General features: G+C 36.9%; 1 protein-coding gene across 6 annotated transcripts in view; it reads right to left on the reverse strand.

The window, feature by feature from the left end:
* Window positions 1-6,607: 6,607 nt before the first annotated feature.
* akt3a (AKT serine/threonine kinase 3a) overlaps window positions 6,608-13,210 on the reverse strand; it is a 340,324-nt gene continuing 333,721 nt past the window's right edge. For all 6 annotated transcript variants that reach the window (XM_078557386.1, XM_078557383.1, XM_078557381.1 and 3 more), the window contains one exon: window positions 6,608-8,576. In XM_078557386.1, coding sequence (XP_078413512.1) covers window positions 8,491-8,576 — 86 coding nt within the window. In that variant the 3' untranslated portion in view covers window positions 6,608-8,490. The remainder of the gene's footprint in view (window positions 8,577-13,210) is intronic.

The raw sequence follows: 13,210 nt of genomic DNA on the forward strand, positions 1-13,210 counted from the left end.
AGCAGATGAAGGAAATATAGGAGATAGTTTCTTATGGATTTTCAAAAGCATTTGATAACATGGCACCTAGAATTAAGGAGAATACAGCTTCATGAGTATGTTGATATTTAGAGGGCTGAAAGAAACATGTAGGGTTAAAAGGAAGCTTCTTGGGCAGTAAGGAATTGGTAAGTGAATGGAGGTGTTTCACAAGGCAGTCACCCAATCTGCATTTGATTTCCCCAATGTAGAAAAGACTGCATCATGAGCAGCAAATACAGTACAATAAGTTGAAAAGAGTACAAGTAAATTACTTTCACCTGGCAGAAGTGTTTGGGCTCTTGGGGGTTGAGAAGGGAAAAAGTAAATTTAGTGTATTTCAGATTTCCACTTTTACAAGCACATGGGCCAGCTTGAGTTGGAATACTGTTTCAGTTACCACATTAAAGGGAGAATCTAAAAGCAAGGGAAAAGGTGCAGAAGGATTTGAAAACAGGGATGAGGGATCACATTATCAAAATAGGCCTTAGAAGTTGCAGTTTTTTATTTTCATGAGAATAGAGAATGTTAGGGGAATGACCCAACAGATTTCATGCAAAATTAGAAAACATTATAACATTAATAGTCATGCATTGTTAAGGAGGTCAGGAGAATCTTTTTGAGAGAAGTTAGAATGTGCAGTTCTTTGTTACAAACCAATGTTAAAGCAGAGTCCAAGGTAATTATATAGCTGTTTGAAAAAACATGATTAAAAATGTAGGAGGAACAAGCAAAAAGAACAGGATGAGCCTAGGTGGCTTGTGGATAAAAACAATAAAAATTGGCCAAGGGCCTGTTTCTGTGCTGTAATGATTCAAAATATCAAAACTGAGAACTGGCTTATTAAAATGAAAAAGTGAGACTGATTTAACTTTTGAATGTCTTATGCAAGTGAAATCTTTATCGTTAAAAGTTTAAATTCCTTAATAGCGATCCAAAAAACAAGGGTTAATTTTCTAGGTCCTGTTTATAGACATTGACATAGGGTTGTGTGTACAGGTATTTTGCAAATATAATGGGATTAAAAAGCTAAAATAGCTGCTAAATGAAAACTACAAAAGGCAATTTTAAAATATTTTAAAATATGGATGATTTTTTTCCCAATGGCATCATAAAATTACTCTTAAAATTGTCATTATATGCTTTTAATGTAGAAGATTATCTGGGTACACATTACCGAAGGTAGATCATCTTAATTTTCTTTCTTTAGAGTTGAAAATCTGTGATAGTTGCCAAGAAATTTTACTGCTTAAAAGTACTGTAGTTTTTGCTCCCCTCATTATTCAAATCTATTTATAATTTTAATAATTGATTATTGATAAAAGCACATGTATATTGCACAATGCTTCAGGTAAAATCCTACTTGTCGGCATCTCATTTCAGACAACTAACTGGCTCTGGAAGTGGAACAGCACATGAGGGTGCTGGCAGTTTTGAAAATAGGAAAGGACTGCCAATTTTCCTTTTGTTTTAAACTCAACAACTTTACAGTATGATCCTATTTTTGTAACTTACTGCATTGTAATATATTATAAACAATATTAACTAACAGTGAAACTCCAGTTACACCATGATTTCTGTCTGGGATAATTTAAGCTAATTTTTATTCTCTTTATTGCGCAATGACATTGCAGACACCATCCACCTGATTGTAGGTAAAGTTAATGGAGTATTCTTCTGCTGCCACTAGAGGCCCCTACTATATATTATAAAATAGCATGAGTGTGACTTTCCACACATTATTATCTCTCAAATTCTCCAAGTCATCCCATTTCTTATCTGTGTGCTGCCTCTCGGAAACATCAAAGACATGTCAGGTCCCACATCTATGCTGATGATATTCAGCCCTAGCTCACTACCACTTCTCTCAACCATCCAACTCACCACCCCTCACCAGCCACCACTGCTTGTCCAGAGTTCAGGAAGAGCTGGCATTTCCTTCAATTACTGATGCTATTGTCTTTGCAGTCCACCACAAACACTGTTTTGTAGCCACTGATTCCATCCCTCTCCCTGGCCACTGCTCAAGCTGAATCAGACTGCTCACCTCAAGCATCCATTTTTAAAATTCATTCATGGGGTGTGGGTGTCGCTGGCTAGGCCAGCATTTATTGCCCATCCTTAATTACCCTTGAGAAGGTGGGTGGTGAGCTGCCTTCTTGAACCGCTGCCATATCTGCTGCATCACAAAGATCGCCTACTTCCACCTCGGTAATATCGCTAGTCTCTGCTCCTGAAACAGGCCACCTGCTGCTGGAAACCTTATTCCATGCTTTTATTATCTAGAATATTCCATTGCTTCCCTGACTGGCTGCCTACCTTCCACTCTCCATATATTTGATCACATTCAAAACTTTGCTGACCGTATCTAAACTCGCATGAGGGCCTAGTCATTCATCAACTCTATGTTCACTGATCTACAATGGCTCTAAGTCTGGCAACAGCTCAATTTTAAAATTCTCATCTCTGTTTTCAAATCCCTCCATGATCTTTGTAACCTCCTCCAGCCTGCACCAAGAGAACTCTGCTTTCCTCCAACTTAGGACTCTTGTGCATCCCCCACTGTCATTGTCCCAGTATTGGTAGCTCTACCTTCAGTTGTGTAAACCCTAAACTTGAATTCCCTACTCAAACATCTGTTGCTCCACCCCTCTGTTCTTGTTCAAATCTGCTTAAATCCGACCTCTTTAATCAACCCTTTGGTCACCAGTCCCAATATCTCCTTTTTGTCTAAGTCAATTTTTTCTGATACTGCTCCTGTGCAGTGCTCTGGGATGTTTTACTATGTTAAAGGAACTACATAAATGCAAACTGCTATGTGGATCCTGACTTTAAAATGTAAATGTAAGCATGTTATTTGACTTGGAAGAATTAAAGGTAAGTATTTGCAAGTTTCAAGAAAGTAACAGCAGCAGAAATCTTAACTTGCCCTCCTCCCCTCCCCCTACCCAGGCAGAAATCATAACATGTACGTCTTTCACTCTCCTCCCCGCAACCCCAGCGTAATGGATATATGAAGCTGAAAAAAGTTCTGGTACATCAATTAACTCCTTTAAGAATAGTTGGGTAATTAGGTGCACTGGCATTGAAAATTACTGGATTAAATATAAACCAAAAGTATTAAGCCAACAGAAATAAAGAATATAGGAATACTTAACACATCTTAAGTGACAATTAGTATTTTGCACATATATGCCCAGAAATGTGCGCAAGTATTTAAAATAAAAGGGTCTAAAAACAAATTTACTCAACTATAGTTTCCAATTAACACCTGCTGCAGGCAAAGTCTTGGAAACAATCGAGATCCAGTGGTGAATACTTGCTAAAGGATAGTTCTCAAGGGTTCAGGAAATGGAGGTGATTAACTGTTAGAGTTTATTGAAGACTAGTACTGACATCTAATGAATGAGAATGCAGCTGATATATTCTTGGTTTTGAAAGTATTCTACATCTATTCTTAATTATTAAGGTAAAAACTCTCAGATTAGTAGGTAATGTATGATGCTGGATAATTTGGAATCATTGAAGTTGGAGATAAGTTACAAGGTTATCTCAAGTCAGGATCTTGGCACCCTTTTCTGCTTCTAATATATACTTATCAATTTCCTATGACATTGTACTGAGAGTTAAATTCAAGGGTAGTCTTCAGGGCAAGGATGACCAGGGCACATGTATGTCATTTAATTTCCTTTACGAGTCATAACCCTGTCCTCATCTTTTAAAATATCAAAGCTTATTAAAAAAAAGTAAAAGTAACTGCGCTATTGACAAGAGTTGAGTTTACATAGGAATTTAATGAAAATGATGCAGACATATCTTTATATAGTCAATCTTCTATGGCATTGCATACTAGTAAATATTGCATTTAGTCCAGATGAAGCAGAGTTAGAAAATTGGAGATCTAACGCGGTGCCTATTTTAAAGCCACACATTTCATCCCTATTTTGATGGACTTTTATTTGATATTATCTAGTTAAGGAAAAGAATGAACTTGCATTTAGATACTGCCTTTTACAACCTCAGCAAATCCCAAAATGCTTTACAGTCAATGTAGTGCCTAAGCGTAATCACTCTTGTAATGTAGGAAACAAAAGTTACAGCACTTCAAGAAACTGAGAAGTACAACATTGGTTGGAGCATAGGAGATTCTCTACAATAGTGGCTGAGGAGCCAGTAGGCACAAAACTGAATGCTCCAATGCCATCAGTGGCAGATGGGTGTGGTTACAGCATAAGATTATGAATGCAATTTCTATTATAAACATGGACTTAGACATTTATAGTGGCAAGTTAACACAGGAAGTTTTTGCAGATGTGAGATTTTAATGTATTGATTATTGATAAAATTATCAGATATATAAAGCAACTCTGCCGATGATACTCAAGACAGAACAAATAATAAAGCAATCAAATTCAAAAGGAATAGTCCCTTTTTACACTTGGCTCCTTACCTGAGCTGGAGTTGTGCCTGCCATGACCCAACCCCCAGGTCTTTGTGCCTGGAGGAATGCAGTTTGGATATCCTCTAGTAAAGATGATCAGATGAGCTTAATTTTTCTGAGTTTGCATAAGAGTTTGTACTTGCAAAAATTATGTGGCACTGAAAATAGAATAAACAGGTATAATGGGGACTCATCCTCAAAAAGTATCCCTGGCCCTCTGTGGATTTTGAAACTGGTTTTGTCACCTTCAAAAGAATAACCGAAAATAAATTGTTAAATTGAGGTAACTCTTGGTGGGCCAGTGCTAAGGTATAGCAAATGCTGGCATTGATAGAATCATGTCAATTGATACAAAAACTAAATTCAAATATTTAGCTGAAGTGAAAAGATTTTAAACTTATTACACAAACATTGCTAAAATACAGTGAAATAAATGACAAATGGCCATGATTAAACTTCTGTTGTGTGTGGGCACTTGATCATGATGGCTAATGAAACAGCACTGTGTACAGCAGAGAGATGTGGGGGTTGGGGGTGCTGGTGGCAGGAAAAGAACACCGTCAATTGTAATGGCACAAAGTTCTTAAGGGGACAGTTTTCCAAAATGGATTTTCCCCTTCCCTTTGCAGAGTAATTGGTGTGTGGAAAAAGAACACAAATTAAAGAATTCTAATTTTCATAGCACGTTTTATGGTTGAAGCAGCAAATATGGGGGTGGGGGTTGGGGGTGGTGGAATCTCTCCCTCAGTTATGCAGAGCTTCCATTTAACAAAATATCAAGTATACCAGGAAAGATGGCTCAGTGAATTTGGCACCAACTACACTAAGCCATATAGAACAAAGGGCACCAGGTACAATTCCTGGTCTGTACTGAGTTAGCCTGAACAGCTAGGATGCTAAATTCAGCTTTAGTACCATGGGCCAGGGAGGAAAGAAAAAAATAATCTAATCATAGATTTGAATGAATTTAGGATCTGAGGTTTTTTATTCGTTCGTGGGATGGCTAGGCCAGCATTTATTGCCCATCCCTAATTGCCCTTGTTCAGAGGGCATTTTTGTTTTAAAAAGAGTCAACCACATTGCTGTGGGTCTGGAGTCACATGTAGGCCAGACCAGGTAAGGACAGCAGGTTTCCTTCCCTAAAGGATATTAGTGAACTAGTTGGGTTTTTATGATGGTTTCATGGTCATCACTGGACTTTTAATTCCAGATTTTTATTGAATTCAAATTTCACCATCTGCTGTGGTGGGATTCGGGCCCAGGTCCCTAGAGCATTACCCTAGGTCTCTGGAATACTGGTCTACTGACAATACCACTATGCCACCGCCTCCCCCATTTTATGATTTTAATGGTTTTAAGTGTGCGAAAACTCACCGTATAAGTTCACATCTGGATAAAGGCCTGCTGGCACCCACAGCAGGATAAGAGTCAATAACTTCAAGGAGGGGTGGGGGGAATTGTGGAAAATATTATGCAGAAGTTAAGATAACTTCAGCCATTCATTAGAAACAGAATCGGTATTTGCAAGATTCGCAATCTGTAATATCTTTACAAAAGATATAATTAATGTTGATCACAATTCAAATTTTCAAGATCCAAAGAAACAGGGAAAACTTCAAGAAGGGAAAAATAAAATCTACACATCTAGTAAAACACCAAATACTTGTACATTTACAGAAAATCATCTTACGCTTTATGTATGATTGGAATATACAAACACTATCACTCCAACCTCACTCAGCTATTTACAAAGACACTGCAGTGCTAACACGGCAATGACATTCATTGAACAGTATTTTAATTACCCTGAAGAAATTACATGGTTTATGGCCTGACATACTGTTGCATTAACTTACATAATTACAACAGTTAAACGTTTAATTTAGAGATTTGATTATGTAAAAGCTACAATCTAGCTGAATAAAGTGAATGGCATCTTTTTTTCTCTTGACAAACTGCTAAAACAATGAAAAAATGCAAATCTAATTTGCCATATTTAAAATAATCAATTTAGCAGCCCTAGAAATATGTTGCAGTATTTTATAAACCAACATTCAATCCGTGATTTTGAAAAGATTTCCCCAACTGGTCGGAGGCAAATTTCATACGCTACTGCCAAACAGACAGACACAAGGTCAACAACCAAAATTAGTAAGTAGTAAGGCTACACAACCCAATAGCGGATTGATGTAGTGCTTTATTTAAGCAGTCTGTAAGAAGGAAAATAATGTGCATCCCTATCATATACATTTATGTGTAAAAATACTAAGGATGTACAGTGTACAAAAACATTTTGTTGCAGTTTTTCACATCCTTGTGGGTCTTATACTTAAAGGAAATAAACAGTTAAATTTTACCAACAGTAATACAGTTCACTAAGGTTCTTAGTCCCTTCTGCTTACAATCCTTAACCATATGACTAGATCTTTATGCATTTAATGATAGAACTAGCAAGGTCAAGAACTTTCACAAATCCTAGGCTACACAAGAGGCAAAATTAATGACCAATTTAAGAATTTAAAATAAATACTTTACATCTTTTTCATGCTCATCTGTAATACACTACTAGTAGCAGATACAGGAAGTTCTATTTTAGACAGTACAAATAGTAGCAGCAAAGTGTGTACATTGAGGTGTAATATATAGACCCTGCAGTTAGTAGAGGACCCCACCTTGTCACCTTGCCAGTATACTGTAGTAGCAATGCATTGCCTCAACAAGGAATGGTAAACCTTGTGAAGCTGCAAATAAGGTGAATACATGTGTTATAGTCATAAAAGCATTTAGATTCAAAATGCCACAGGAATGTGACAACAAATGGATTAGTGTTAAAGCAAAGCTATGGAATCTTCACAATCAAACAGGAATGGCCTGTTTGCCCAAAGATGGCTGCAGTACAAGAGGGCATAATCAGTCAGGTAAGGTCATTTCAGACTGAATCCTTGAAGATCTAGACTTTGCACAGTAAATATATGAAAGCCGGTAAGCTAAGCAAAGTACAAAACCTTATGGATTGACAGTATGAAAAAACTTGTACAAAAAAAAACTGTAAAGTCAGTCAACCACCATCATCTGCAAACTTCCAGTAATAACTCTTCACTGATGGTGGAATTTCTGACACAAACGATCATTACTACTAAAAATAAATACTACATCTGTTTAACATGTGTACATTCAAAATTAACACCAAAAAAAATAGCTAGTCCACAAGTTTACAGGCAAACATTGCTGTTTACCAACCAAGGCTGGATGGCACAAATACTCCACCCACATAAATTTGGTGAGAATCATAAATCTGAACACTATGCCTGTCTATATTCTTCAGCCATCATAAAACATACACAGGCAGAGGTGTGGAGTATCCAAAGTTGTACAAAAAAAAATCTGCGATTGCACTTGATAAGTCTATAACAAGTCTGCTGGGCTGACTAAAGTTGAGCCTTCAGGTACATGGATTGGTACTAACTTTAACATTGACAGGGATTGAGTCCTGGCAACTGATCACAAATACCCATTTTCAGCCAGCTATTAGTGACACCAGCTCATTTCTTCAGTGATATGTCGAACAAAAACCTTGCATACTTGCCATACATCACAAACAAATGCTTGCTATGAACAGCAGAAATGAATATAACAAAAGGTACACAAGTTGCATCAGGTGCTTAAATTTCATTTTTTGTCATTATTGTGAAATTTTGCCAAATGCCTTCTTCAGCCTCTATTAAAACTCTGTTCCATTTACAGGCTGAAATGCATAAATGCTGCATCATGTACAATACATCCTATTAGGACTTCATATGTTTAAAAATACTCTTTGCAGGACATTATGTCAAAATAGTAGGAGGTAACAGCTTGAATCTTCAGACTGACATTTAGATTCATGCAAAAAACATTCAACTCGAAATGATTCCTGAAGATGCCCTGCCTCTGAAATCAAGTATAGCTCAAACTCTTATATTGTTCAGGAATGATTTCCAGTGATACACCATGACGACAGCTGAGCAGCAAAAAAACAGAAAAGACTTGATGTCCTATTCTCTTCCACTGGCAGAGTATGAGAACTGGGGGAAATGTGGCCGTCTTTCATTGTCCATGCAATCCATACCATCCTCATCATCTGCGAACAATCAAAAATAGTTATCTTTCAGACATTTACTTCATGACAGATTTTAGCAAGCTTTTCTTCAGAACCTTGATAATTTGCAGTTTTTCTTTAGCATTTTTTGAAACTAAATTGTTTAGGATTCTGCTCCCTTTATGATTATATATCCCACAGGACATATTAAAAAGTATTCTAGCAAGCCACACCAATTAACCAATACAACTGCTAGTTTTAGTTATACATTAAAACAATTCAATAACAATTAGGACTAGAATATAAAAATAGAAAATGCTGGGGAAATTCAGCAGATCTGGCAGCATCTGTGGCGAGAAAAACAGAGTTAATGTTTCAAGTCTATATGACTTCTTCAGAACTGAGCAGAGCTTCCCAGCTCAGAAGAGTCATATGGACTGGAAACGTTAACTCTGTTCTTCTCTCCACAGATGCTGCCAGACTTGCTGAGATTTTTCAGCATTTTCAGCTTTTATTTCAGATTTCCAGCACCTGCAGTATTTTGCTCTTATTTTAGGACTAGAACATACTTGTTGCATCATCATATGAGAATACTTAGAACCAACATGTTTACATGAAAAGAAAATTTTCATTACATCCAATATAAATCCAATTTATGCCCAGAGTCAGATTTTCAAGCTTCTAATGACTAACAGAGGTAAAAATATTATAATAAATATTATATCCATTTTTACTTGCGCCACATCAAAACCTACATTTATCTGGTAGTATCTGAAATTTAGCATTTGTTTTACAATCACATCACTCATAACATATTAACATGCATACTGTTTAGTACAAATTGGAGACTTGCATTAACATTGTAAAAATAAATTACTTTGTGCTAATTGAGGCAGCCTGTTTCTAACTTAACAGCACATTAGATGTATTTTGAAGGAAAGGTTTGATATAGCAAGCTTTGACAATTCTTCAAAAGGAAGCTGAGACAATGGGTGATGAGGATAAAAATAACAGGTGCTCTTTGGCTCCTTGTGTTACACATACAAAACTGTTTCTGTATTCAATCTTTGCTCTCAATTGTTTGAACTTTAGCAGTAATGTGTTGCTCTTAGAAAATTGCTGCATGTGGTTCAGGGTGCTATTCTGCTTCTCTCTGAAAAGGAAGGAAGTGATTCTCGAAATAACTGTTGTTACAGTATTTGAAAATAAATTTGCTACATGTATTGGCAAAAGTATTTCTAAAAATTCAGAAGAGTTTTACCTTTTCCTAAAATTCTAGGTCACTGCAGTAGATGGACAAATATATTCGCCCACTCTCTGCGAATCCTCGAGTTTGTATTGACATGATACAAAGAACTGATACATAAAACATGATAAAAATAGATGATAGTAACACTATCTGGAATTAATATATGCTTCACTTGATTTTTTTTAATTCCTTCATTGTGTTGATTCTAATATTAATTGTTGTCTTGTCATAACTGCAGATACACTTTCATTCAACTGCTACCTGATAGATACTTTCATTATGCTGGGTCAGCAGCAGATACAATTCTTTAAGGTTAATTAACTATGTAGAAATTAAATGCTCCATCAATTAGACAACTTATTTTCCCATTAGTTGATGCAGTGGGAGGGGATTTCAGGCACATTTTGTGGCAAACAGAACTTCTTTTACAATACTACAAAATAAATTGGTGCATGTTGCCAGCCAAAATCAAAAATAGGGAATTTTAAACACTGCAATGGACGTATTATCTGAAGTGCAGGCTCCATTAGTGCAAGAGCAGTTATTTATCTTAATAAAATGGAAAATATGCAAAATGAAGTTTTGCCACCCGTTGATCAACTAACAGACAGTCATAGCCCATGTCCTTGACATTGACGCTGAGGTGACAGAAATATAAAACCTGAAACAAGCCACTGGTTTCCTCAAGACAGGCACCGGAATGAATGGGTCAATATAAATCAATTACTAATTTCTTCAGTTTAGCAAATCATACTTTAAAGAAAATGTTGTCCTTTAGCAATGACACGCAAATCTGCAATTATTTGGGTATCCACTAAACCGACCCCTTCCTGTTAATTCTATTTATACTAATGAGCTCAGTCACACTTCATTTCCCTTGTGTGTACACAATCAGATTAATCCTTTATTTTTTAATATGATAATAAACTCAGTTTTGGTTTCTGGAATTGTCAAAATGTACATTGGAAAATCTGTATATTATACTCTCGAGCTTAGTGTTCTCCATAGCTGGCAATGTATCTCAACTCTGTTCGACAGATTCCTGGGTTTCAGGCATATATCTCATGATCATAAGTACAAATATATGGTGATTCATCCCTGAACTTGCTCAGAAGTCAATGGCCAACATGACTCTGATATTATATCATTGTTTTCTTGCTGGTATATGCATCTCATACAGAAGTGGCAGTATAATGACACAGATAAACCTAAAGTACTTAAACTGTGTATTTTGCTGCTATATTGAGATGGAAAGTTTGTTTTGTAATTTCTTTTGTTATCTTACTTTACGAATCTCCACACACCCTCCTTTCTGGATTGGGGAGGAAAAGAAACAGTTAACCAGCTCCAAGAATCCTCTTTTTATTTATTCGTTCAAGGGATGTGGGCATCGCTGCCCATCCTTAATTGCCCATGAGAAGGTAGTGGTGAGCCACCTTCTTGAACCACTGCAGTTCATATAGTGTAGGTACACCCACAGTGCTGTTAGGAACAGGGTTCCAAGATTTTGATCCAATGATAGTGAAGGAATGATGTTATGGTTCCAAATCAGGATGAAGTGCAGCTTGGTGGGAAACTTGCCTATGGTGTTCTCACATGCATCTGCTGTCCCTGACATTCTAGGTGGCAAAGGTTGCAGGTTTGGAAGGAACTGTTGAAGCAGGCTTGGTGTGCTGCTGCAGCACATGTTGTAGATCATACACACTGCTGCCACTGAGCATTGGTGGTGGAGAGGGTGAATGTTGAAGGTGATGGATGGTGTGCCAAACAAGCAGGATGCTTTGTCCTGGATGGTGTTGAGCTTCTTGAGTATTGTTGGAGCTGCACGCATCCAGACAAATGGGGAGTATTCTATCACACGTCTGATTATGTGAAAATGGATGTTATTTTAATATTTTTGGGATTATGGTTGTATTCTGTAAAGAAGGCAGTGTGTGTATATATGTGTCCATGGTTTATTAAACTGGGGGAAGGTTCATAGAGACAGCTTGTCTATGGGAATTGAAAGGTGAAAGGGAAAGGTGCTAGATGCATGTATTTGTAATGAGAGGCTATGATGAAGTTGAATGTACGAGTAAACAGGTTGGATTTTAAAATTTGTATTGAGAGAGAGGTAGGGACTTGACTTATAAGCTGTTGAATTTCAAGGGGTAGTAGAGATGACAAGGGACTTTTACAACTTACAAAGGTTTCATAAGTAAACAAGGGAAGGTTATTCATTTTATTTGAACTGAAATTGGAGGCAATAGGAAGACATGAAAGATTTTTATATTTTGGAAAAGTTGAGTTCAAAGAGGTGCTGAGGACAATGGAGTCTAGGATTAAAGGGAAAAGATGATATTTAAGGAAAGATGTTTAGTTGAGTTGAGATGGCTGTTTGGGGGTGATGTCCTGAGACCAGCTCTGTGCTGAGAAAAGTTGCGAATGTGAAGCAGCAATCCAGTTTCAAGCCAGAGAAGTCTTTGTTTTCAGAAAGCAGTTTGTTTCTGACCTTCATTTGATTTCTACAGCAGAGTGAAACAAAGTGAAAAGGCATGTGGTATACTTTATTAAAGTAGCAGCAGCTTTTGCCTTGGGTAATATTACTGGATTTCTGTGGTTAAAAATCTATAAGGGAGCTGTTGCCAAGTAGTTTACTTGTATGTTCTGACCAAGTGGGTTTTTTGGGGAATGTTTTGGACTATTTAAGATCCTAGGATGAAGTCCGTCAGAGCCTGGGGACTTGTCAACCCACAGCTCCAACAATTTGCTCAGTACCACTTCCCTGATGATTGTAATTTTCCCCAAGTTCCTCCCTCCCTCCCATTTCCTGATTTACAGCTATTTCTGGGATGTTACTTGTATCCCCAATAGTGAAGGCCGATGCAAAATACCTGCTCAATTCATCTACCATCTCCTTATTTTCTAATATTAATCCCCCAGACTCAATTTCCATAGGACCAGCACTCACTTTGTTAACTCTTATCTTTTTTAAATATCTATAGAAACTTTTACTATCTGTCTTTATATTTCTAGCTAGCTTCATCTTGTACTCTAATTTTTCCTCATCAATCCTTTGATTATTCTTTGCTTCTTTTAAATATTTGGTCCAATCTTCTGACCTGCCACCCATCTTTGCATAATTATATGCTTTTTCATTAAGTTTGATATTATCTTTAATTTTTTTTTAGTTAACCACGGTCCTCCCCTTGGAATTTTTTTCTCGGTTGGAATGTATCTATTCTGCATATTCGGAAATATCCCCTTAAATGGCTGCCATCGCGTCTCTATTGACCTATCCCTTAACCTAATTTACCAGTTCACTTTGGCGAGCTGTGCTTTCATGCCCTCATAATTGCCCTTATTTAAGGTTAAAATACTAGTTTCGGACCCACTCAAACTGAATGGAAAATTCAATCATATTATGATCGCTGCTACTTAGGGGCAC

The sequence above is a fragment of the Cetorhinus maximus genome, chromosome 14 (genome assembly GCF_964194155.1).
Source record: "Cetorhinus maximus chromosome 14, sCetMax3.hap1.1, whole genome shotgun sequence".
Lineage (NCBI taxonomy): Eukaryota > Metazoa > Chordata > Chondrichthyes > Lamniformes > Cetorhinidae > Cetorhinus > Cetorhinus maximus.